The 27,464-nt window shown below is 44.7% G+C and overlaps 1 protein-coding gene across 1 annotated transcript in view; it reads left to right on the forward strand.

Annotated features, from left to right (window-relative positions):
- The first annotated feature begins 172 nt into the window (after positions 1-172).
- LOC135906520 (uncharacterized) overlaps positions 173-27,464 on the forward strand; it is a 37,648-nt gene continuing 10,356 nt past the window's right edge. Inside the window, exons 1-6 of the mRNA XM_065437955.2 lie at positions 173-2,095; positions 3,123-3,371; positions 9,958-10,141; positions 13,705-13,962; positions 16,998-17,153; positions 24,265-24,411. Of these exons, the coding sequence (XP_065294027.1) occupies positions 500-2,095; positions 3,123-3,371; positions 9,958-10,141; positions 13,705-13,962; positions 16,998-17,153; positions 24,265-24,411 (2,590 nt within the window). The 5' untranslated portion in view covers positions 173-499. The remainder of the gene's footprint in view (positions 2,096-3,122; positions 3,372-9,957; positions 10,142-13,704; positions 13,963-16,997; positions 17,154-24,264; positions 24,412-27,464) is intronic.

The following is a 27,464-nucleotide window of genomic DNA, read 5'->3' on the forward strand; positions in this document are numbered from 1 at the left end:
TTGCTTTGCATGTTGATGATCTTCATTCGGCCACTTTGACGGCTTTGGGCTTGGCTTGCGCTGTCATACGGTGGCTAGCTGTCGCGTGGAACAAGAGCCAGAAGAGCGGCCCATCAAGAGCCATGGCAGCCACCATAGCAGCGGTAGTCGAGGGTGTGTAGTTTCGTTATCTAACAATTTCTGTTTGCACAGCGCCTGAGGAGGCGCTGGTTTGCACCTTGCGTTACCCTACAGTTACGAGGTTGTTGGATTTGCCAAAAAGAACTTCGATGCAGCGGCACAGCTTTTCAGCAGCTGCTGGTTTACATTCGTGCTAAGTGAAAGTTGTAAGCACCAAACTTGGTGGTTACGAGACGCGGATTGCTTTGGGCGTTCGATTTCATGATGTCACTCAAGCGCTCGATGGAGCCAGCTACCTGAAATTTATGCTGTGTGCTTAGCGTAACGACGCGACCGTCTTCGAGCTTTCAAACTACCAAAGGATGAGAAAATCGCAGACATGCCCAGCTGTGCAAGTAACACCCTAACTTTCACGGCCCTGTGGACTCCTGCTGATCCGAAGCATGACGCTGGTCTCTACGTAAGACGTTGCCAGCAGTTCTTTCAGTCATACGCACCTGCATCTCGAGTGGACGTATCTGAACCCACTAAGTTCTACAATGGCACATACGGTGATCCCATTTACCAAACTGTCTGCGTTGTACTGCTGGATTGCAGCATTTCATCCGCCAAGCTTGAGCAACATTACTTTAAGTTCACTAGACAGTGGTGCCTGGATGGACGAGTGGAAGGGCGGCCGCGTCTTCTGCAGTGGCTTGCTCCCGATCGCAAAGACGGTTTCCAGCGAGGTTCTGTGACGTGCGAAAGGAACATTCAACTCTCATTTCTTTCTTTTGGAGCATCTAAAGGTTTGACTTCGTTTGCTCAGTGCACGACCATCTGCCCAGGACCTAGCAGCTGCCTAGGCTATAAAATGGTCTGTGTTTTTAAGCATGACGTGCGAGTTGTTTGGATTTTCCTCACGTTGCAACATGGACGTCAGTGCAGCAAGCCAGACAACACCTACAAGCTGGACATTCCGTATGAAAATATACGGCGTGTGATAGTGGACGACCGCGAAGGCAATGCAGCCACCACAGACGTCTACCTGCATCTTTCGACTTTTCCACTCATCTACAAGAAGTCGGAAAGGACGGCACCTCAGAAACAAGATGGAGCTGCCGAAGAAGAAGGAAATACTTCGAACGCGCGCAACCCCGAGTATTTCTCGTACGAGCGAGCTATTGAGATTGGTTGCTTCTGCACCAACGTGATGCCGTCCTCCAAGCTTGGAACCAACTTTGTATTAGTGCTTGGCCTCCGTAACAAGTTTAAGGCACGCCAAATCCTTGGTCGACTCAGCCGAAGGTGTGACAGTGGCACAATTTTTGCGTATACGTCCGTTAATGTGCATGAAGTTGGCTCCGAGATGGAGAAAATGCGTAAATGGTATGAGTCAGATGTAACTGATCATGTTGGGTACAGCTGTTGCTACGCCCTCTATGCCCTCATGCTGCAGAGCAGTGACCTTGTGGCACAGCTAGTGCTCCTATCTCAGCAGGACTTGCTTGAAAGCTTTTCAAAAACTCTTCTGGAGTTAGCGTCCGAGAATGAAGCCTTGCTTGAACTGGCCTTGTTTGCAGTCAGTGCAGACATAGAGGGCAGACACGTAGTGACTGTTCTGGAAGCGATCAAAATGGCTTTTCGTAAGGCCTCCCAAAGTTTTGTGCCTCAAGTGGCACCTCGCGGCTCGTGTCTTGTTCGGCGCATATTCTTGCTTCCATCTCGACTCCATTTGCTGCCTCCGTGTATTCACCAAGAGAATAGAGTGCTGCGCCACTTTGAGCCAGAGTTTGCTTTGAGGGTGACTATTCGAGACGATAACCTCCGGCCACTTTCCCACTCCCTGGCCTTCCATCAACAGAGGGACGAAATCGTGGAGATCATTGTAGGGCGAGCACTTCGCAGAGGCATCTACATTGGCCGCCGTCATTTCAAACTGCTGGCGTCGTCGTGTAGTCAACTACGGGACCATGGGGTCTGGCTGTACGCAACGGTAAGTTGCTGCTGCTAGCAGACGTTGCATGAAGAGTCCCTAAACTACTTATTCATGTTTGGTTGCAGTTTAGTGAAAAAACTTCTACGTAACAGCCTTTTCTCATTGGCATTTCTCATTCACATGCCTATCACTAGGCATGTGCTTACTGCATTTTTGTTGCTGAAACGAAAAAATATGAAAACCGGACAGTTGCCATGGTGATAACCAGTCATGGGTGGTACTTGCATAAAATGCTTCGGTTTCTCAGAGTTGAAGGAGTGGTATAGCTGTGCCCATGACATAGTAACTGTGTGATGTAAACGTGCATGTGAACATACTGGTGATGGCATGCATATAAAGTAATTTTTACTTCTGGTCTTATTTACCTGTGAACGTATCTCACATTACCCAATGTGCCTTTTTCTTCCTTCTTTTTTCGGATAGAGCAATTATATTACAGTTTAAGCACTTGCCAAACCTAAAAGCCTTCTTGTTCTCAGGAAGAGCCTGGAACACACAATTATGCACAGACATACTCAAATACTTGTATGTGTGTGTCACTATTTAAACATCAGTTCTTGATGCTTAAGTGAATGTTTAACAAGCCTTTTCTGGTGACTTAATGCTAACATTTGGGTTGTCACTAGTTCAAAAATAAATATGTAAAGCTTTTATTGAAAAAAATTCTTGCTCAAGGCAACTTTATGAAGGTTAACCCTTTGGTTGTGGCATAAAGTATCTGTCTATCCCTCAAAAGAGCATTTGCCCGGGCCATAGTTTCTTCTAAAAATGCAAGCTGTTCACTCTCCTCCCCCTTTTGCTTTCATGCCTGTGGGATATTTACAGATATAAAATTTCACAGATTGGCAGGTATGTACTGGTTTCATTACCAGCAAGGCATTCCTTTTGTGAATGGACTCGCTGCATATTTTGCCAAATGACTGAAAGATGCTTTACATAGCACCATCTGTATGGTATGTGTTAGGAAGTGTCTTACACATACTGCCCATATGTTGAACTCGCATCTGCTCTCTTTTATGGGTAGGTCACACGAGGCCTGTGTCCTGAGGCCATTCGCAAATGGATGGGAGACTTCAGCAACATCGGCAGTATCGCCAAGAAAATGGCTCGCATGGGTCAATGTTTCTCATCAACCGAGGAATCTGTGCAAGTTCCCCTCGGCATTGGCGCTGTCACGGAAGCAGACAAAGTCGGAGGGTGCCACCCAGTGTCTAAAAACCCATATGTCTTCTCTGATGGAATTGGCATGATATCAACATCGCTACTCCGGAAGGTATGACTCATCTGTTCCATACCCTTTTCCAGTAGGGCCCCATCTTATGTGCTTCTTATGGACGAAACTCTGGAATGTTATGACTAGGCGCACTGCCATCAAAATTGGGGCCCACATTCATGAAACTTCTGTTGCGTAATTGTCATTCACAAATGGCCATCTCCATGGCAATCATCTCACTATCAGTTCAGTTGCTTTTGTCCGAGTGTCCATCAGTCATACGGCAGCCAATAAGTAAACGCTGACACGCGAGGATTTTTGTAAATGTGGGCCCTTGGGGGAGCAGGGTCGGTTCAGAACTACCGCAACTCTCTTTCTGTGCTGGGGCTAAAGATGGTGTGTTCACTTTGGCACCGAGCTCATTGAAGAATGCCTCCATCGCAGCATGTGGGCACATAGTCATGTGGTGTTCTCAAAACTTTGTGCTCTTTTTATTTTACACTGAATAAAAAAAAGAATGTGTAAGCTTTACATTAGAAACTCACTGGTCTGGTGTTTCTCTAGGCCCCACAATTGTCAATAGAGAAATTAACATTTAAGCTGACTATAATCAAACTCACAACCTTGCAAATTCATGGCACTTGACAGCATGTGGGGTATTTCTCTGTATAAAATTTATCCACCGTGTATAATGGAGCCTGTTCTGGCAACATGCTGTGGAAGTTTTGTCACTAGAGAGGGAATTTGTGCAGTCATTGTCACATCAGATTCATGCCATCATCCAAACCAAGCCAGTGCATCTAATTCTCATTTTTTTCCATGCTGGTTCAACTGGCACTGGAGAAAACCTGCGTAGACACTAGCACTGCATTTTCTTCTGGAGCAAGTTTTAGATACCCTGTGACGCTGGCATGGCCAGGGGGAGGGGAAGTTGGAGCGTTGAAACACCCCTTTTCCCACGGAACAGAAAGTTTCAGGAGGCCTGCTTAGAAAGAGCAACATGGATAAAAGAGAAAGGTTGAATGTGAAAGGAAGTCGAGGGCTAGTGGCGGTCTGAAGGGAGGGGGTGGGTGTCATGGGGGCTATTTCCTGTCCTGTGCACACACACCGAACACCTTCACCGTTCACCCAGAACAGATAGGCGAAAAGTGCGGCTTACTACTCGTCCGCATCAGCTTGTGTCTGATTGTGGAAAAAGTGACTGCATTCGTTGGAAGAAAGAAAGGTAATTTTGCTGGCTGCACTGGCGATGGCTGACACATTGGCCAGAAAGTGAGGATGGTTCAATGAAGAGGGAACAGAGAAAGCACAGAGTAGGGAGCAAAAAATTACTGAAGGCCTACTTACAATAATCACAGTACTTACAATGGTGAATATTAGTGCAATTTACTCGGACATATTGCCTCCTGTGCAGGGGACACACCAGCCAGTAGACATGAATAGGCCCAAGCTGACAGGCTGTCGTATCTCGTAAGATTACAGAACTTTTCGGAGGCCTTAGCTTCATTCACGGCTGCTGTCGAGGCGTTTTCGAAGTTAACACGCAAGTTCAACCGCGTCACTGCTCCCGTTAGGTGTGTATGCCAATGACAGGCACATAGTGATTGCACGAGGGAAGAGAAAGAAAAAACTTTATTGTAGGGGAAAATTGACAAGGATGCGAAAAACTGTGAAGCAACCACACATATTTCTTTGTTGAAAGAATGATGACTTTGTCATTTTCTGGAAAACGACGAGCCCTCGCTTTGTGCCTGTCACTGGTTGTGCACACAAAGTGCACTGCTAATGTGATTTTCCATGGATAATAGTTTCTCAGCCTCACCTTATTGCTTGCAGAAATATGTGCTGCTTGAAAGCATATTTTAGGTGTAGACAGAAAGGCGAGGAGAAAAATGTTTTTTAGCTGCTCCTCCTTTCCTTCCCTGAATCCAATGTTTAGTACCACTATCTTTAGGACCACACTCCTTGTGCCAATTGCGTCGCTTTCAGAGAGAAAAGTAGGAGAAAGGTGTTGCCCAGCACCTGTAGCAGGCAGAACATTGCAGCCCCACCCCAGGCACGCCTCTACCCCGTTCCGGATTGTGTTAACCATAACTGTTGAGGGTGGATCAGCGCTGAAAATTCCACAGACAGAGAAAGATGGGACAAGCGTGTGCTTAAAACTTTGGAGCATTGTTGCTCCCACGAGGCCTTCGTGTCGTTGAAGGGCTTCTCATTTCTGGTTTGAGCGAATCGTCGGCAGGGCTGCGTGGAACAAAGTCATTCAGAAAATTTTGCTACTTGCTTGTCTACAGGGATGTAAGTGCTCTGCCAAATGCACCATCTTGCTCCAAACCACTGAGCTGTGCCAACTTGTGCCAAAACAAAACTTCGAATGAAGTCGTTAAACTTTGTGGGATGTTCGTATTTAGTGGCAATCACACAGCCATGTGTTGGCTATCATTTAGCCCTACAAGTCAAGCTAAAGCAATCCATTTCAGCGTCCGCATCTTTGGAGTGAGGGCGTGTTTTTCACAGGAAAACGGAAATAACTCGTGCTATACAATCCATTGCGAATGCATTACATAAGTGATCTGCCTTTGTGTAATATGTGGACTAGGTAGAGTTGATTTGAACTGGTGCTCTTTTTATGGGGCAGTCGGGAAACAAAGCCGCGCTCTCAGCTGAATTAACAAGTCATATGGGCTGTCGTTATACATTTTAAGGCTGGCTTGTACGCCCTATTGGTAAATCTGCGTCGGTTAATGGCAGACACCATGCATTCAACGTTAAAATATATTTAATACATCCACTTGAAACCCCTTGACCAGAAATATCCCATGGAAACCGTAATCATTACTCAAATTTGCACTTTGAGTACTCTACATTCTGCAGAACCACACCATACAAAATTACACTTTTGTGGTCACAAAACGTGAACTGAAGATGTAAAGTTTCAGTTTCAGTCTACCATAGCGGCCGTATGGTGGACGGAAGGAGTCTGAGAATATGCAAACGACAGAAATTGCATTCGCAGCAATGATGTTCACGATGTGACTTGTGCAGATTGAGTCCGAAAATTTTAAAAAAGCATTGTTTGGCATTCAATATATTGGTCGTCATCTTACAATTGACTTTATAGGGCAGCCCTAATAATCAAGCTTGTCCAAGATATTGGTCGGTGACGTTGATCGCAAAGCCATTGAGCACTTTTCCCTTTATTCTTTTCATAAATGTCATAGTTGTTCCTTTTCTTTCTTCTCGCCAAGTTATGTGGAATGCTGGCAAACATGTAATGACCAACAAAGTAACTTTGCATTTATAAAGTGGTACTTTACTATGCCAACTGAATGCCACTAAGAATTTTAAAAAATAACTGAGGGCTTTACGAGACTGGCGTTCACTGTATGTTGGTGGGTGCTGTTCATGGTTGTCGCAGTCAGTATTTCTTGTTCACTGTACACAAATACGTCTAATTAGCTGACTTTATAAATTTACCTAATCGATGAGATGTCGATGAAATAGTTGTGGAGAATGTTGAAACATGAGCGATAAGTGGATTTAAATCAACCTAGGATTTGCATTATCCAATATCCTTATCCAGTAAGTGAGGCAAATATTGTTAGCTATATAAAACTTAAATACTAGTTGCTTGTGCACAAAGAAAAAGAAGCTCATATTAACAAAAGCCTATCAACATACAATGGGTGCTGTTCGCATAAATCTCTTGGTTATTATACCATGATCTCTTTTCTTGGCCACATTTAGTCGGCATGTTCAATATGCAACTTAATAGTCATTTCTGAGGAATGCAAATGGGTTTCTTTGGTTCTGTGTATGATGTTTGTTCCCTTTAGTGAACTTTCCTGTATCTCGTGGGCTTCCACAGAACTGATTCACCGTAACCTAATAGTGTGTTGCAAAATCAAATAAAAAACATCTTTTGTGGTTTGTCTCTATTTCACTCATGTGAGCCTTACCTAGCATACTCCAAAACAAACAATTCCTGCTCCAAACCTGCTCCAGTGTGTCAAATTTTGTGCTCCCTGAGCTGCTCCAAAACTCCCTTAACTGCTTCCATCCATGTGTCTAGGAAACACACAATAAGCCACTACCCAACGCCCTCTCCCTTTTTTCTTTCCCTTGCCTCTAACTTTCATTATGTAAGTAAGCTGCCTCATCAGTTGGAGAGTGGGATCAAATAATGATATGCGTTGCGTAAAGAAGACTATATAATACCATGATCGCAAGTTCTGTTCAAAAAGTATCTTCGAACAAGTTGGACAGCAGACAGTACAAGATTGGACAATACGCATAAAAGGTGTCAAGAATGAAGTGGGTGAAAAATTATGAACATAGGGAGAGTGTCTCACCACTGCCCAATTCATTGGCATCACACGGTCGTGGCCATTCATCAAGCTGAGGGTCACTTACCCTGTTGTGACACATGCTGCTTGCTCCTGAGAGCCCATCCCAACAAAGCATCTCTGCAGTCTTCAGAAAAGCCAGGTGTCAGGAGACATGACACTTTCAAATCTCTCAGAGCTGCTCGCCCTTATTTTACTAAGGATGCCGTAATATTTACAAATGCTTCTAACGCAGAAAGCAGCCTCATCAATTAGCAAGTGTGATCAAATAATAATATGCATTGCATTACGGGGACTATATAATACCACGATCGCAAGTTCTCTTCACAAATCTCTTAAACAAGTCAGACAGCAGGTCACCGAAAGTGAGTGAAACTTGCATTATATAGTACTGTGGGAGCTCTAGCGCAAAGGTTCGTTCCTGTATTGTGAATGCAGAAGAATATAGCATGCCCGCAAGCCGAAAGCATGATTGAGTAATAGGAGACTTGTGAAATAGCACCTGCCCTCTTTCTTATGTAGTCATTTCTTTACGTAATTTCTTATGCAGTTTCTTAACAAAATATTGTTTTATGCATTGAAGCACAAAAGTAACTGAAACGCCAATGCATTTCTCCACGAAGTTCGGGATTTAATATATTGAAACTGGCGTCATCCTGAGAATTCGTTTCAAGTGAATCCACCTTGCAAACTCCATGACTAGAATTTCTAAATTGCAATAATTAGCTTAAAACTTCATTAGTGGTTTTTGTTAATTAGTTGATTATCTATTTCATTTTTTTTAATGTTCGCTTCATTCAGTTGACTAGCTCATGAACTATAATTGTGCAATCTGCCACAGGCAACCCTTCAAAATTTTTGAAAGTGTTCACTGAAACACTTGGTATATACAGAGAAAAGACGGGGAATGCGGGAGATAGAAATTCAAGATGATGAGCAAAACATGAACAAGGTGAATGCAGGGGCCAACGTTTCGACAAGTGGACTTGTCTTCTTCATCTGGATTTCTACCGACGGAAGATGAAGGAACAAGGTGAGCGCCCTCTGTGGCCTTGAAGAAGACAAGTCCACTTGTCGGAACGTTGGCCCCTGCATTCACCTTGTTCACATTTTGCTCATCGTCTTGGTATATACAGGGTGTTTTACTTAACTGGTTCGTTCCAAAAAAAAGTTTATACAGAGGATCTGAGAGTAAGTTGTATACAATTGACACTCATTACAAGGAACTGTAATAATGTAGCTGTAAAGGTTCATTATATCCAATGTAAGTGCTATCCAAAATTAGGGCTGCGTTATGTTGTAAAGTGTCAAAACTTTGCATAGATCACTGTCTTTCCCGAAGGCTAGAATGAAACTGATAGAAGCATTAAATAACTAAATAGATAAATAACAGACAGGAATGACACTGCATGAGAACTGCCGTTTGAGGCAAGTTCAACTTCGAGCTAGCGTTTGGCTGCTGCTACACTGCACGCGAGACGGCTCAACTTCATCATGCGTTGCGCACTCTGGATGCTGCCAATAGCAGCCTATTGTTTTTTTTTGTGTGTGTGCAAATTGTTGCGATGAGAACTAAAACATTATCAGAATGATGCATCTTGCGATCATCAGTCATTGCCTTTGAGGGGCTGCATGACTTCGAAGTTAAGCTAGTTAGGCCTAGTTGCACCCTTGGCACTTGCTCATCACTGAGCGAACAGTGATGTACGGCGATAAGCCGCTAGCATCATCGACGCGAGAACTCTTTGTTGGCTGATGCAGGAAGCTTGCCACTAGTGTGTTCACTCCTTAAGAAAAAATGCATTTTTGCACATTTCGTGAGTGGCCTGAAATAGTTGTGTGCAATTCACTGCTGACGCATGCATTGCTGCAACAGAGTACTCTGTACTTACAACACCTAGACAAAATTTGCCTCATTATTTGTCTGTTGTACCTGATTGTCTTTTGTAGCCAGGTCCATTGAAAGCGGAATTTCTTGCACTGTTAATATGGGCAAACCAAGCCAAGTGAGAAAAATTGGTTGTCATATTTGAAAGTAGGTCGCATTTGGATTCGTTGTAAAGGACGTGAACTGTACTGCCACAGCATTGGAACACAACTTGGATTTCTTGCCTGTACCAATATATTTGAACAGCATAATGGTGTCTGGTTTTACAGGCTACAGTCACAAACTGCTCAGAAATTCCATGTTTTGTCAGATCCCAGGGTCTGTAAACTTTTGCAGTTCACTGCACTTATTTATTCACACAAAAACTGTTGGTCTGCCAGATTTTAACAATGTACTGTCGCTTTGTCCTCAGGTTTGCCAGAAGTTGGGCATTGTGGATGAGCCGTCGGCCATCCAAATCCGCTATGCAGGCTATAAAGGCATGTTGTGCTTGAACCCGTGCCTGGATGGTGACAAGCTTGTGTTGCGGGAAAGTATGCGCAAGTTCCCCTGCTCCACTTCTGAAGTGCTTGAGGTGATCAAAGTCTCAGCTCCCCGTGAGTCATCATTTCTCACTACTATTGGACTGTTCATTGATTCATCTCCCTAATGTGGATTAGCAAGAACAAGTGGATAATTTTTTTTACTGGGAACCTTTTCTTGACAGACGGTATGGGGCGAAAGGGTGGGAGGGTGGCGGCTGTGCTGGTTGGCTGGGGTGAGCGATGCTGGGGGCCACTTGACCTGCAGGAATGCTGTTGAAGTGGGACGAGGGGAAGGGGGGGGAGGGAGGGGAGGGAGTTCACATGTTTTGGTGTTGGTGACCTAAAGTGTTAATCTACCTGGCAGGGCGTTCTTTCCTTCTTTTCGTCATGTTGCCAAGGCCATGGATATACCCAGAGGGTAGGTTGCCCTTCACGTTGTTTATATTACCCACCGTATTCTGAATGTGCCATGACTCCAGTAGCAGTCTTTTTCGCGAGTTTGCCTCTATTTGCAGGATTTGGGTTTCTTGAAAAGCAATATTGTGGTCGGCGTCTTCAGAATGTTCGGTGACGGCACTGCGTACTCGGTTGAATGTTCTGACATCATTCTCATGTCCGATTCTTCTATATTTTGGTTTCCCTGATGTACGTCGCTGGACAGTCTGCACAGCTGATTTTTAGACGACGCCCTGAACTTTTTCTTTTGGGGGACAATCTTTTGGTTTAGGGAGGAGGATATTCAAAGTTTTTATCGATTTGTGCGTGACTTATAAGCCTTCTTTTTTCAATATTCGGCTGAAAGCTTCGCTGGTACATTTGACATATGGGACGGACACTCACTTCTGGGGTACGGGGAAAGTGAACAGTTGAAGGTCCCATAGTTTGGCTCTTCTTTTTTGTTTTTGGGTGGTTTTTCGAATGAAGGCCTTTGTGTCGCCATTCCTTCTAAGTTCGTTGAGAACGTTTCTCCTTTCTTTCTTTTGGTCTGATTCCCACGAGCAATGAGTTACGGTTCTTTTGAACAAAGAATTTACAACAGGCACCAACTGGTTTGCCGGCAGATCTTGTCTATAGTCAAGGGGGTTCTGCCGTCTTCTCGAGTTGTACCTGTCAAATATCTACTTCAGCTTCCGAGGCAGCTACTACAGGCAGGTGAAGGGAACTCCCATGGGGCTTCAATTTCTGTTACCATGGATAACTTGACTATGGACAATATTGAGGAAAAAGCTCTGAGTACCTTTCCCTAAAGCCAAAAGTTTTCCTCAGTTACTTGAATGATTGCTTCTGCATCGTAAAGGCGGAGCAATTCGAAAACCTGCAGAGGCACCTAAATTCCACAGACTCGGGTATACATTTCACATATGGGCACAAACAAAATGGATCGTTCCCATTCCTAAATTTACAAGTTACACAAACAGATGGCATTCTAAAATTTTCAGTTTGCTGCAAGCCAGCCCACACGGGCCGCTACCTTCACTTCGAATCCAACCATGTCGCAAACCAAAAGGCATCTGTTGTAAATTCTTTATTCAAAAGAGCAGAAACTCATTGCTCATTGGAATCAGATCAAAAGAAATACAGGAGAATGGGTCTCAACTAACTTAAAAGGAATGGTTACACAAAGGACTTCACTCAAAAAACAACCTGACAAAAAAAAAAAAAAAAAACAGAAAGAGGGAACTAATTATGGGGCCTTCAATCGTTGACTTCCCCCTACCCCAGAAATGAGTGTCCATCCCATATGTAAAAGGTGCCAGCGAAGTTCTCAGATGAATATTGAAAAAAGGCCTCAAAGTAGCGCATAAACTGATAAACAGATTGAATATCCTCCTCCCTAATCCAAAAGACCAAAAGAAAAAGTTCAAGCTGTCTGTAAAATCAGCTGTTGCGACTGTCCGGTGACATACACAGGGGAAACCAAAAATCTAAAAGAAAGACTAGGACAACATGAGAATGACGTCGGAACATTCAGCCAAATACGCAGCACCATCACCAAACATTCTGAAGACGTCGACCACAAAATTGCTTTTCAAGAAACCGAAATCCTTCAAACAGAAATGAGCTCTCAAAAAAGGCTGCTACTGGAGTCGTTATTCAGCATACAGTGGGTAATATGAACTGCATGAAAGGCAACCTGCCCTCTGTGCACATCCATGGCCTTGGCAACATGACAAAAAGAAGAAAAGAGAATGCCCAGCCAGGTAGATCCCTGTTCTAGGTCACCAGCACCAAAACATATGCGCAACCCCCCCCCCCCCCCCCCCCCCCACTGTCCCACTCCAATGGCATTCCCGTGGGTCACCCGCCGTGGTTGCGCAGTGGCTATGGTGTTGGGCTGCTAAGCACGAGTTCGTGGGATCGAATCCCGGCCATGGCGGCCACATTTCGATAGAGGCGAAATGCAAAAACACCTGTGTACTTAGATTTAGGTGCAGATTAAACGTGCCCAGGGGGTCTAAATTTCCGGAGTCCGCCACTAAGGCGTGCCTCATAATCAGAAAGTGGTTTTGGCACGTAAAGCCCCACAATTTAATTACATTTTTAATCCCGTGGGTCAAGCTGCCCCCAGCATCAGTGATCCCAGCCAACCAGCACTGCCGCAGCCCTCCCACCATTTTGGCCCTTGCTCTCTGTCAAGATTTAAACTTGATTTAGCAAGATTTAAAAAAAGGCCATTTAAAAGCTGAACACCGCCACCCTCGAAGAATACCCCTTGAAGGAAGAAGGAGCCGAGTGGGCTTTGAAACGTCAGGATAATAAAATTCACTTTTGGTCGAGTTACCCTCAAAGTCCAAGTCAATTTTCCCAACCAGAGAGGTAATTCTGTCTAAATGTTTAGCTTCAAGTACATACTGATGAGGTATTATTCTTTCCTATTCTTTCCAAACTGTTTTTGGGAAATTGAGAGTAAATAGTTAATTACTAAAAGAGAAACTGAACGCCATACTTCCTTTTTTTTAAAATTTTGCACCTTTACATTGTTGCGTTGTCATGAATTTCAATGTATTTTTTTCTACATGAGCAGTTGTGGTGCAGTGATAATTCTTGAAACTTGGAAAATTTTAGTCTTTGGCACGTTTGAATACAGTGTAGTCCATCCTTGCCACCAAAAAGTTAACAGAGGCCATCAAAACCTATGGCATCACAGTGAGCTGGTGTGGGAACTTCAAGGCAGCATTGCCACTTGCCTTTCATTGTTGTATCTTTTCTCGCTTATCAGGCCCGCTCTTGCTGTGAGAGTGCTCCCATTTTTTTTTTACATTGTAGGAGAGTAGTCTTTTAATACAGCTGAACTTTTTTTTTCTTCTTTAGTGTCGCTAAACTTTCTTGTTAACAGACTTAGTGTGCTGCTCAGTAAGATAGAAGTCTTTTGTGATTAGGTAAAAGTACTATATCTTGTGTGGTGTGACCTGGCACTTGAAGAAAGTGCGATCTCACCAAGTTTGATGCTGTGTTAGGAACCGGAAGAAGTTTACTCCGAGACATTCCTTCATAGTAAATGCGAACTTTCCTGATTCAGACAAAGCAAATTGCATCATAAAAAGAAAGAGAAGGAATGTGCCAAAAAAAAAAAGAGAAGGAATTTTTGTGTGCCTTTCGTTCAAGCGAGCGTCTTCATTCTCTGGTCTCCGTAGGCATAGTCACCCTTAACCGACCACTGATCACCATCTTGGAACAGCTTGGTGTTCCTGGCCATGCCTTCGTGAACCTCCAGCAAAACATGGTGCTTCAGCTTGCCGATGCACTGGTCTGCGAGGACATTGCGCTGGACATTCTCAGCAGCTATGTGGAAGTGCCATTCTTCTTCCGACAGCTTAAGAGGAGGGGCTTTCTGCTGACACAGCATCCCTTTGTGCGCTTGCTTCTCTGCACCGTCTACAAGAGTGCTATGGGTAAGTTTTTGCGAAACAGCTTTTCACTTTATAGTCTGGTTAGCATGGTAGATTTGTGTTTAGGTAAGGCGGTCATATACCAAATGATTTCCCCAACACTGCGCGAACAATTGTGTAGAGAAGACAGGAAGAGCAACAATATTAGCACTGTTCATGCGGTTTTGAGGGCGTTTTTTGTATCTCTTCTCGGTGTCATTTCTTTGTGCTGTACTTCTAAATACTGTATACTAAGTGTTTAAGCAATGGGCTTAAGTGATTGTAAAATGCAGAGTAATGGAGGTTAAGTGACGATTTTTTCTCTGCATGGTCATTCATAATCGATGATGGTGAATGTTAGGACAAAACTCGCCAATTGATAAAATAATTAACTACGTGTACTAGTTAGTTCTTACACAACAATATTAAGGGACACATAATTAAAGCTAGCTGCTTCTAGCACCAGTTTCGAGGCATACGCCCTCAGGATCTGCTGTAGAATGCATTGCTGTTCTAGTTAACACTCATCAGCACTGCATTTTTACCAGCCCTTTAATGTAAAGCAGGATTGCCTGATGCGACATCACATCTTGTGAAGATGGTGCAATATATGTAGACATACACTCCCCCGCACCACTGCAGCGCTAACTGCGACTTGTGCCTCCGTACTTCATAAAATCTTTTCCATGTAGCTTGCAAAAGCAAATTTTGATGGTATCTAAGTGGCTTATTAGTAAATGATGAACATGTGATGATGGCAGACAACATACGATGACAGCTGAGATTGGCAGTCACGGGCACAGGGAGATAGCTCATGCGGCAAACATATGCACGCATGCATATACATGTGCGAAGCAACCCAGAAAGATGCTATAGTCATGGCAGAGAGATCAGGAGAGGGATGATCTTTGTACGTAATTGTAAATAACGCAAAGCATTCGTGAAGAAGAACCATTCCAGACATACATGCACGCTATCAGCTGAAACTTTATTGAATGTATGCACATGCTTCTATATACAAGTCATGGTCACATTCTTTTTGCCACATGCAAACACTGCAGGAAAGCCACCAGAAGAAAGAAAATAACCAATCGAAATAATGGTAACCAATACGAAGAACCAAGGTTAGCATAGTTTCCTAGCTCCAAGGTTTTAAAAGAAAATCTTCTCTTCTAAAAAGCTCTTCTAGAGTGACACAGATAAAGCATTGATAAAAAAAGATCTGACGTCCACTGCATGTGGAATGCCTCAGCAACCTCTCTCATGGACTGATCACTGTGCTTCATTAAGGCCTTGGTATCATTGTACAAAGGAATACAGGTGAACTTGCGATTATGAATGCGACAACGCATTTGGTCTTGTTCCTTGTAATGTTTGTACAGTAAAAGCTCGTTAATTCGAACCGCAAGGGGAATCCGCTTCAGTTCGAATTAACGAAAGTTCGAACTAACGAAAGTGAAGGAGAGCACTGCGATTTGGAAGCAGTAGGGCATGTCAGAAATTTGGCATCTCAGAAAGTGATGGCGTGTGCCGCGGGCGCACGCCATCTTCAAGTCGAAGCTCTGGGTCCGACTGTGCCACATCACCGATGTCCACCGAAACGAACGTTAGCCGAGGCTTAACGCTATCACAATGAATCGCGACGGCCGATACCTCCTAAGCTGAAAACAGACGTGCACAACCGATGAAGACTGCCGAGACAAAGACGCTGAACATGTGAAGGTGGCGAAGGCCCTGATTCGTTGGTTCTTGATTGCAAGCGCAGCTGCGACGTACTTGATTCGCTGTGTTTTGGTGCTTGCCGCGCCATCTCCGCACAACAATAGCAGCTGCACAAGATTTGCAAAGCCTCCGAGATTCGCAACGGACAAGAAGTTTCAGAGGTTACGTAGAACGGAGAGGTGGCAGCCGCCGCTGCCTTCTGGCTGACCCCGCGCCGGTGAGATTTTTTCCGATTTTGCCTTCTCTCGCCGTTTTCTCCATTCCAGAGGGGATGTAGCCTTGTGTGTAGGCAGTAGGCGCGTTTCTCTGGCCGTGTGCCAGGCGAGCGTAGTTCGAATTATCCGTGAGGGAACCTTCTCGCGTTCGAATTAACGGACTTTTTTATACATAGACTTCTGAGGAGCTTGGCCGGACCAAATCGTACAGTTCGAATTATCCATAAATTCAAATTATTGAAGTTCGAATTAACGAGCTTTCATTGTATTGCGTTGTTGTGTATCCAAACCAACTCTCTTAGTTCTCTATATTCTTATGGATCATCCTTGTACTTTCACTTCCAAAGAAAAATGCTCGCCATTGCACTTTGAACACCGACAAGTTTTGCTTTGTACACTGATTTTGAGAACACTACCAAAGGTTGAATGGGGAATTCATACAATAAGGAAGAAGACTGAGAATTGGTAAAGGCAATTGGCAGGTGCATTCTTGGCCTGTAACTGACTGTGGAGCAATGACGGTTCCAGAGTTCCACTATTGCACTTTGGAATTTGGGGATTTGAGCACTGTATGCTGTCATGTTGTGGTGAGGGGGTAGAACAAGGCAGTGCCAAAACTGTGAGGCAGTAATCTAACTCTTTATTGGGTGAACTTGTGCCTAGAAAAACTAGTCACACTCAAATACAATGACAGTGGCGAGCACAGTTGTCAGACGTTGCAATCCAACATGTTTGCCAAGTGCGCTGGCTATTTATGCATAGGTCATCATACGTAATCTGACCGGATGGAGAATCATTAGGATCATCGACAACATTCTGGGAATTTCGCATACATGGAGGCACGCATTGCATCGAGCAATAAATTTGCAACAGTGGTTAAGACGATGTAAAACAGTCACTGAAAAAAATTGAACGATGTATGTGTCTCAGTAATTGCCAGCATACTTGACATGTGTCAATGCACATGTGTCCATAAGAATGTGTAGAGAGCTGGAGTTCACAATGGGTCACACTACAAATCACGTTACAGATCATGTGGTCACAATGGGAGCAAATTCTTGTCTTCGAGGCTTAGAGGTTACTATCTAAAAGCTAAAAGAAGCGATGTACATTAAATTTCAGATGGCCTGCGTACCAAGACTCGCATTGCAGTAGCAAGCGGGGCTGGTCGCAACATGCTGGGCGTCATGGACGAGACCGGCCGACTTCAGTACGGCCAGGTTTTTGTTCAGTACACTGAGCTGGGTACGGAGAGCAAAGCAACTCATGTTCTCACAGGTGAGCTGCTCCTTGTTCCAGAGTGTGAAGAGATGAAATGTGTATGCAATATTGAAGCAATCTGATAGACACTGTCACATCGTGATGTGGAGCTACTACGTGCATGTGACATAACGAAAGCAATTAGCAGCAGGTTTTCATTGTTGCCTGATTGCAAGCACTGTCATGGTCATAACTAAATTTGAAATATTAAATAACATTATGTTGAAGCGCAGTATCACTTCTTTATTGATGTGTTGCATTGGATCACCAACTTTACAAACAGTATTTCAGTAAGTGGCAACGTACTACTTAGAGTTGCCAAACTGCCTCCCATTCTTCACATGTACCAGCTGAGCCATGCCAGCCTTACACCTGGCAGTGGCAGCAGCATAGATCAGCTAGTGTGCTTGAAGACTGGCACGTGGTTGCTACGGTTGAAGCAAGCACTCTGAAGCTAATGTGCGGTGTAAGTGTTCACACTAGAAAGTGTGAACAGGCATTGACAGGAGCTGAAGGTTCACCGCTATTGGTTCACTTCCGTGAGAAGTTCTAGTAGCAAGTGAATATTTCTAGCCAGTCAAAACCAGGTCAGCATGCCAGTCGACAGGGATTAGTCTGTCGGTCCCTTCAAAGACCAGGTTGTCACCGACATAAGATGTGCATGTGAAGTACAGTCAAACCTAGTTTTTACAAACGTGCTTATGCGCAAGAAATAGTTTTATGTGTCGGGTAGCTTGATGTTCCCAAATTTGTCTATAGCGAACTTAAAAATTTATGATGTGCTCATTATACATGGAGTTCTTATCTTCAGTGGCAAAAATAAACAAGGAAAAAAAGCTTATTTATTGAAGAGAAAACTATGCTTAGTGGGCACTAATTTTTGCCTGTGCCTTGTACTGTTTTTTGGCATCACTAAGAATGGCGTTCTTGTTGCGAGGTATCGTGTAAAGCTGCTCTAGTCCGCTTACCTTTATGGCTTTATTGCGCTGAAAGTGGATGTCTCAAATTCGATATAACCAATCTTTGTTATGAGGGAGCTGTTTTATATGAGTATTGTCCACAGACTATCGCATGTTTAATACAGAGAATCCCCGCAGGGGCGTCTGTGTCAGCAGGCGTTTGGTGTGTTGCGACACCACGTACCCGAGCACACGAGGGTTGGACCCTCCCGCGTGTAGCCGTGCGCGGCTTAGCCGTGTCCGGGGAAAAGGGGATCCTGGGGATTGAGCCGATGCTGAGTGTCAGGACCTTTAAGGCCCCTCAGCGGAAGCAACACATCCCTTTGGCCTCGGCTTCACGTAGACGGCACCCCTGGACTGACCCACCCGGGGGAAATCGGTAGTTGCCTTTTCCTGTCTCTCTCTCCCTCCAGTCTTCGTCTTTTTCTCACTTTTTATCTTTCCTGTCTTCTCCTAGCTTCCGTTTACTTCCAAATTTTCCAGGCAGCAAGGGTTAACCTTGTGTGAATAACCAACCTAGGTTATCTCATATTTGGTTATAGTGATAACGTACAACTGGCGTTTGCAGGACCTGTTCTTACAGTCCCTGTAACGTCCCCTTGTAGGGCTCCACGGTGGGTGGTTGGCGTTATTGCCGAAAATTAAATTATTCTATGGCTAGTTCCTTCCCTACCCTCCCAGATCGCCCTCAGAAAAGAGGGCGCACCGAAGACGTATTTCAGTTTTTTGGACGACAAAGACCCAACTTCCCACGATTTCACGTAATTCATTCGGAAAAGTCAGATAAACAAGTACGCACGATCTCCCCATTTCTAGTTTCGAAGTCTTTAACTGAGGTTCTTGGTCCAGGTTACAAGGCATCAAGGATGGCAAGTGGAGATCTCCTTTTGGAGCTCCGTGACCTGAAACAATACGAAAAGCTACCTAATCTAGTGTCTTTTGGAGACTTTCAAGTGACAGTAACTCCGCACCGCACTATGAACACTACACGCGGCGTTGTCTCAGATGATGACCTGCTTCAGTTGACAGAGGCAGAGCTCCTAGAGGGCTTCAATGAGCAAAATGTTGTTAATGTGAAAAGAATAAAGATGAGGCGCGATGGTAAGGAAGTTGCGACCAAACACCTAATTCTCACATTCAATTCAAGTGTCCTGCCCGAATCAATCGAGGCCGGGTACATAAAGCTCCGTGTCAGGCCTTACGTGCCCAATCCACTCCGTTGTTTCAAATGTCAGCGCTTCGGCCACAGCTCGCAGAGCTGCCGCGGCCGCCAAACTTGTGCTAAATGCAGTGCCACAGAACACACCACTGAAACTTGTGAGAACGCTCTCCAGTGTGTAAACTGTGATGGGGAGCACGCCGCGTACTCACGGTCGTGCCCATCCTGGTAGAAAGAAAAAGAAATAGTAACGATCAAAGTTAAAGAAAATATCTCATTCAAGGAGGCACGCAGGCGGGTTGCATACCTGCCAAAGAAAAGCTTTGCCGAAGTGGCGCGTCAGGGGGCAGCGTCACAACGGCGTCCGGCGCCTGTCCGACCCACAAACAGTGAGTCGGCAGTTACGCCATCTGCCCCCACGGTGGTTGCAGCTAGCGCTGCTCCGCCAACCGAGCAGAAGGGACCTTCTACCCCGAAGTTGGGCGCAGCTGAGGCTGCTCCAACCACCCCGGCCCCTCCCAGCGCTGGCAACAGCCGGCGCAGCCAAATTCCCCAGGGAGCCCCATCGACCTCCGGGCCGGTGGGCGCAGCGGTCTTGCCCTCCAAGGCGGGACTCTCCCTGATAACTTCTCGCTCGCAAGAGCACGTGTCCGGCGCCTCACAAGAGGCAATGGACACGACACCTAACCTCAAGGCGCCCCAAGCGCCTAAGGAGCGGCGAGGATCCCTCGAACGCTCCAGAAAGGGCAAAACTCCCGTTACAGGGCCTCGAAAGGGCTCTGTAATTTAATCTCTGTAATTTCGATAATCACTACTTCTGTACACACAGCACCTACTGACCTCCAATATGGATACACAAATAATTCAATGGAACATCAGAGGTCTTCTTAGGAACCTTGATGATGTGCAAGAGCTTATCCAAAAACACAATCCACTAGTGCTGTGTCTACAGGAAACACACCTAAAACCACAACATACAAACTTTCTCCGACCGTATATTAAGTTTCGCAAAGATCGCGATGATGCTGTCGTATCATCAGGCGGCGTTGCCATTTTGATTCATAAAAGTGTTTCCTGTCAGTGTTTACAGCTACAAACGCCCCTTGAAGCAGTGGCGGTTCGAGCTGTTCTTCTGGATAAACTCGTCACCATTTGCTCGATCTACGTACCCCCACACTACAAATTAAACAAACATGAATTTCAGTCATTTATAGACGAGTTGCCAGAACCCTATGTTGTTCTTGGCGATTTCAATGCGCACAGCTCCCTGTGGGGCGACACTCGTACAGACGCGCGAGGTCGTCTTGTTGAACAGTTCCGTTTTTCTTCAGGTGCCTGCTTGCTCAATAAGAAGGAACCCACGTATTACTCCCTAGCAAACAGAACCTTTTCTTCAATAGATCTTACCATAGTTTCCCCGTCCATACTGCCCGAACTCGAATGGGAAGTCATGAACAATCCTTACGGGAGCGACCACTTCCCTATACTGATAAAAACATCTAAAGAAAACGAATATCCTCCGCAAGCTCCTAGGTGGAAGATAGACACAGCTGACTGGGAGAAATTTCGAACTCTCACTAACATCTCATGGGCCGACATGTCTTCTCTAGAAATTGATGCTGCTGTGGAGTATCTTACATTATTCATAATAGATGCCGCATCAAAATGCATAACCGAAGCGAGTGGTCTGGCATGCAAACGACGTGTACCGTGGTGGAACAGCGAATGTAGGATCGCCCGTAAGAATCAGAACAAGGCGTGGGGGTTGCTACGCGCTTCTCCCACTGCAGAGAATCTTATGAATTTTAAGAAAACTAAATCCCAAGGCAGGCGAACCCGCCGACAGGCCAGAAGAGAAAGCTGGCACAAGTTCTTATCGAGTATTAACTCGTTTAGGGATGAGGCCAAAGCCTGGAACAGAGTTAATAGGATTAGAGGGCGGGAAACACATTCACTCCCCCTGGTAAACACACAGGGCGATACACTGCAAGACCAGGCAGACTCACTTGGGGAATATTTTGAGAGCGTTTCAAGTCAAACAAATTATACACAATCCTTCCTCAAATACAAACAAACAGAAGAACGTAAGCCATTAACAAGAAAAGGTCGAGAGAATGAGCCTTACAACCGTCCTTTTTGTATTGCCGAATTGAGAGCTGCCTTGAGCGCATGCAACAGCTCCGCACCAGGATCTGATAGAATCATGTATGAAATGCTCAAACACTTACACAATGACACGCAGGTTACACTACTCACACTTTTCAACACCATTTGGGATGCAGGGTACCTTCCAGCTGCATGGAAGGAAGCCATTGTGATCCCTGTTTTGAAACAAGGCAAGGACCCTTCCTCAGTGGCAAGTTACCGCCCGATAGCCCTCACAAGTTGCATTTGTAAGGTGTTCGAAAAAATGATAAATCGGCGACTCATCTTTTTCCTTGAACAGAGCAAAATTCTTGATCCTTATCAGTGCGGCTTCCGAGAAGGACGCTCCACAACTGACCACCTTGTACGTGTAGAAGCAAATATCCGGGACGCATTTGTACACAAACAATTCTTCTTATCCATATTCCTCGATATGGAGAAGGCGTACGATACGACGTGGCGTTACGGAATCTTAAGAGACTTGTCAGAAATGGGCATCCACGGTAATATGCATAATATAATAGAAAGCTATCTGTCAAATCGTACCTTCCGAGTAAAAGTCGGCAATGTACTTTCACGCCCTTTTACGCAAGAAATGGGTGTACCCCAAGGAGGCGTGCTCAGCTGCACGCTCTTTATAGTGAAGATGAACACGCTTCGTGCTTCATTACCACCCGCCATCTTTTACTCTGTCTACGTGGACGACATTCAAATAGCTTTAAAATCCTGTAACCTCGCAGTCTGCGAGAGACAGGTACAGCATGGCCTGAACAAAGTATCAGTGTGGGCAGACAAGAATGGATTTAAGATCAATCCTAACAAAAGCTCTTGCGTTCTTTTTACAAGAAAGAGCGGCCTGGTTCCGGATCCTTCCTTAGAACTATGTGGACAACGAATACCTGTCAGCAAAGAGCACAAATTCCTAGGTATCATACTTGACTACAGACTCACTTTCGTCTCCCACATTAAACATCTTAGAGAAAAATATCTGAAAACAATGAATATAATGAAACTTCTATCCCAGACTACGTGGGGTAGTGACAGAAAGTGTTTAATGAATCTATATAAAAGCCTCATTCGATCGCGACTAGACTATGGTGCCGTGATTTATCACTCTGCCGCCCCGAGCGCACTGAAGATGCTAGACCCAGTGCACCATCTAGGAATCCGACTGGCCACTGGCGCTTTCAGAACGAGTCCCATACAAAGTCTATATGTAGAATCAAATGAATGGTCTCTCCACCTACAGAGATCATACATCAGCTTTACATATTTCCTTAAAATACGCTCCAATCCTGAACATCCATGTTTTCATAACGTTACCGATATGACGTGCGCTACACTTTTCAGCAATCGTCCCTCCATAAGACAGCCTTTCTCGCTGCGTGTGAAGGAGCTTAGCGAGGAAATGCATGTCCCACTCCTCGAGCATCGATTAATGCACCTAACCAAGCTCTTACCTCCTTGGGAGTGGCAGGTGATACAGTGTGACATATCCTTTATAAAAGTTACAAAGCACGCTCCTGAGGCCGAAATCCGAATGCATTTCCTAGAGCTCCAGCACAAGCACTCCTGCGCAGAGTTTTACACAGATGCTTCGAAGTCAAATGCTGGGGTATCCTACGCAGCCGTCGGCCCATCGTTTTCGGAATCCGATGTACTGCATTCGGAAACAAGTATCTTTACGGCCGAGGCCTACGCATTACTCTCTGCTGTAAAGCACGTAAGAAAATCGAAACTTCCAAAAGCAGCGATCTATACAGACTCTCTCAGCGTCGTGAAGGCCTTAATGTCACTCAGGAAACATAAAAATCCCGTATTTAATGAACTATATTCGGTCTTGTCCAAAGCGTACTCATCTAACCAGAATATCATAATATGCTGGGTCCCTGGCCATAGGGGAATCAAAGGTAACGTTCTGGCGGAGGAGATGGCCACGTCAATCACATTGCAAGCTGTTAAGCCTACCGCTGCAGTGCCTGTCACAGATCTGAGGCCTTTCTTGCGAAGGAGGCTGCGAGATCACTGGCAACACATGTGGGATGCGGAAACGGATAATAAGCTCCACCTGATAAAACCACAGTTAGGATTTTGGCCGTCTACTACAAAATCGCGCCGAACAGATGTCCTATTCTGTCGTCTCAGAATAGGACAAACGTTTGGCACCCATAATTTCCTACTCACCGGAAGTGAGCCTCCAGCCTGCGGGAGATGCGGAGAGAGGCTGACCGTCCTCCATGTCCTCCTGGAGTGTCGGAAAGCCGAATCTGACAGAAAGAAACATTTTCCGTTAGCATACCGGCAGCATATTCCCCTTCATCCTGTAATGTTACTCGGCCCAGAACCGCTCTTCGACACTAACGCAGTCCTAAGTTATCTGAAAGATGTTGTGTTGCATGTTATTAGCCCCACATGTTCGTAGCGTCTCCTCTTCTCAGAGGATGGCGCTGTGATAGTTCTTTCGTGTAGCACGTGCCTCTAGGCCCTTGTGTTTCAAGGGCTCTGGTGAGGCAACAGTGCTCCAGACATTTTTACCATCTCATATATTCTCTATTCTGCATCATTCTTTTACGATGGATTTTAATGTTCATAGTATTCGTCATCTGTCATAGCCATAATTTTATAGCAAGTAAATTTTACGCACTCTACAGCGACTATTTTTAGGCCACTTTACAGCCAAGTTACATCTTCCACAATACATCGTCAACATTACCATTTGTCATGGCGCTCTTTGGCCAAGCCTGGCCCTTGCGCTACAAAACACCACATATCATCAATACAGAGAATAATTTGCTTTGTCTTGGTTCGTTATATTCGGGTTCAACTGTATGTGAACATTCTTTATTATTTTGTCTTCTTGGACCAGGCACTGTGCTGGTGACGAAATGTCCATGCCTCCATCCCGGCGATGTGCGCAAGTTTGAGGCAGTGGATGTGCCAGAGCTGCGTCACATTAGAGATTGCATCGTATTTCCGGCAAAAGGACAGCGGCCACACCCAAATGAGATGGCTGGTAAGCTTAGCCTTTGTCTTCGTGTGTTTAAATAAAGTCCAAGTAAAGTCCTCCATTTTTTCTCGTCTGATAAAGAGGAAAATTTGCGTTTTTTGTCAGAGCTGTGCTATGACAAGTTCAACTCTTTTCACCTTAATTTGGTGAGAAAGATTTCATACGGCTAGAATAAAACATTTAATGTGTAGAAAGCTGCATTCTCTATACCACACACTTTATAACTTGCAACATTTTTCCCCTCGATAAAGATGTCTGCACACTTTCTAAGACGAGATTTTTCTCTGCGTGAAACAAAGATGCATGCTGGAAAAGCAGCCTCGCTTCCATTGCGTGGAAGGGCTTTTTTACCTAATAGGTATAAAGATTTCAATTAAAGGTGCCATAACATGGTCGTCCAACAGTTCTCAGTTTATATTTGTAACTGAGAGTAGAGGGGCCAGTATGGCTGTATAAAAAAAAAAGAAACACTGGGCTTTCAGCACACAGTTTAACCCGACATTTCAATTTGAAATTACTTCCTCTTAACGCCTCCCACTGACAGCAACTGCAATTTTGACAAGGCTGCGTGAAGTCGGGAACTGAGGGGCCACTTCTGTGTCGTCTGTTTTGAAAGTGTTCGAGACCACATTGAATGTCTTTCTCCACACGTTCTAACACCCAATTACGTAGCAACGGCGTCGCTGGTGAATTTTGCCTGCAATTCCTTTACTTCCACGAAAACAAGCTGTACCAGACCTGGTCAAAAGAAGGTATAAAACGACGACACGGCGCTGTGTCGTTGTTATACCTTCTTTTGTCCTTGTCTTGTGTTGCGCTGTAATGAACCTTACGATGAATCCCAACCAACTGGCCCAACTTGCTGTCTTGATGCTGTACCAGACCACCGAGATGCACCAAGATGCACATGCAAAAACGAAACGATGCATGGCGGCCATGACAAATTTCCAGCTCCTGCAATCACTTCCGATGTTTGCAGCACAGGGCCTTCGAGATCGGCTTCTGTTACCCATTGCATTTCGTCACGAGTCGGGGTCGTCAGGCTGCTTTACAGTTCAAGTGCAACATTAAAAAATTCAGACGCAAATTTTCTACTGCACCCAATGCACTCAAATTTTGCCAGCTTGCTGTGGGACGCTTACAGTTTGACATACAATGCATAATTTAAACTTGAAAATTTGGTGTCGTGGCCCCTTTAGAATGTAAAAATGTTTAGGACACCTTCTGCGACTGTCCTTATCTGCGCACACCTAGCTGACTCCTGAACAGCAGTGGCGACATCAAGCTTTCCCACTATGCTAATGCATTGACCATATATATGGGGGAATTTTGGATAGCAGGTGTAATTAGAGAGCAGTGCCAGAAATGGTTTCCCCAGACCACCCTTAAGCAGCTCTCTGTCTGCACTCTCGAATGCTTGCTACCTTAACGTACTTTAGGAAGAATACAGATACAGAAGCCCTGAAAACCCAAGCTCAACTCATCTATTGCCTTATAAGAGGCAAGAAAGGCACAACCTGAGTCACTTTTCTTTACTACCACAAAAACAACAAGCTCAGAATGCAATATGAATGTAACTTTGATTTTATTATTATAACTACACAGATCATAGGGATGACCATGCAGGGTTCTAAAAATAGGCTCAATTTTTCCCCTTCAAAAATAAAATAATGCAATTGTAGAGAAGGATTGGAACGATATAGTGTATTGTTCTCTCCAGTGCTTTCTAGTGGATTGTCCTCTTTAGCACTTTTGCTCGTGAATGCCGCTCACTCTCAGAGTCTGTGCTCTGCCTAGACTGTCGCTGCTGCGCTGCTCTTATTCCAATCAGATAAACACCTTAACATTTGGTAGAGGGTGATGTTTTTTTCAGTACTATATTTATCAGTCCTGTAAGGGCATTATGTAAAATTTTAATGGAAATTGGCAAATATTGTTGTTTTTAAACGCCCTTGAAATGGGTTAATTTTCTCTACTTTTGCAATTTTGGAATTTTCGGGAATTATATAACAATACAAGTATGTAATGTAGCTGTACATTTTTTGCAGTAATTTACAAGAATCTATTTGAAGATTACTGAGAAATTTTTTCAAGTTCGTTGTCTCAGATAATATGGCCCCACAAAGCTACTGATTTCGGACTCAGTGAGACGTGCTTGCTCAAAAAGCAGAGTTTGGCAATTAAAAAAAAAAATACGGTGGGTGGCAAAAGTTTAATAGTAAATTCAAGTGACAGATTCGGAGTGGCTGATGGACTCTGCACCGGAGCACTCCACTACCGCGGAGGGCAACAGAATGAAATCTGCGCTTGAAGCACAGGCACTCCTACCAGAGCAGTTGGCAGGGGGCGCTAGCGCACATCCGCTTCTGAAAGCACCCAGCATTCCTCGGGTTTTTTGGTCGTTTTCCGCTTGAAGTCATGTGCCTGTTGTGTTTAGACGTTTAGTGTTTCTATTTAGCCTCCTACGCTCTAATGGAAGTCCCACCGCATGTAAGTCTGCTTCTCTCCTCTGCCGTGATTGTGTGTCGGAAGCATTGGAGATGCAGCGAAACCTGTGATGTGTTCTGTGGCAACACATCGAGACAGCCTGAAGTGCCTTCGGAACTTCAGGCTGTCAGGCTGTATGGACAAAAATAAAGGCCGTTAAAATTCAAACTTTCGAAAGAGAGCCGTTGTTACCTCTTCATACGAATACTGGCAAATGACGTCATCAGTGAAATGTGCAACTTTCGGCCTCTGGCCGGTGGCCAAAACATGACGTTGAAAGCTTGTTTGAATACACTAACTACCAAAGCTTCTTCATCGCTTGAGTCGCCGCTGGTCGATTAGGAACTTGAGCTAGATGAGTCATTGCATCCGCAAGCAGTAAAAGCACAAGTTGACAGTGCAAAGCACCACTCATTTATTCTGAGAGACCGTGATTCACGTTCACGGGTGCACGCCAATTTCCATCAATTTTCATCTACTTTGTCAATTTTTGCACAGTAGAGAGCACTCCTCTGTGGAGTGTATCTAGCGGTGGAGCTGCTCCCAGTCCGCCAATGAAAGATACGGGAGGC

The sequence above is a fragment of the Dermacentor albipictus genome, chromosome 9 (assembly GCF_038994185.2).
Source record: "Dermacentor albipictus isolate Rhodes 1998 colony chromosome 9, USDA_Dalb.pri_finalv2, whole genome shotgun sequence".
NCBI lineage: Eukaryota > Metazoa > Arthropoda > Arachnida > Ixodida > Ixodidae > Dermacentor > Dermacentor albipictus.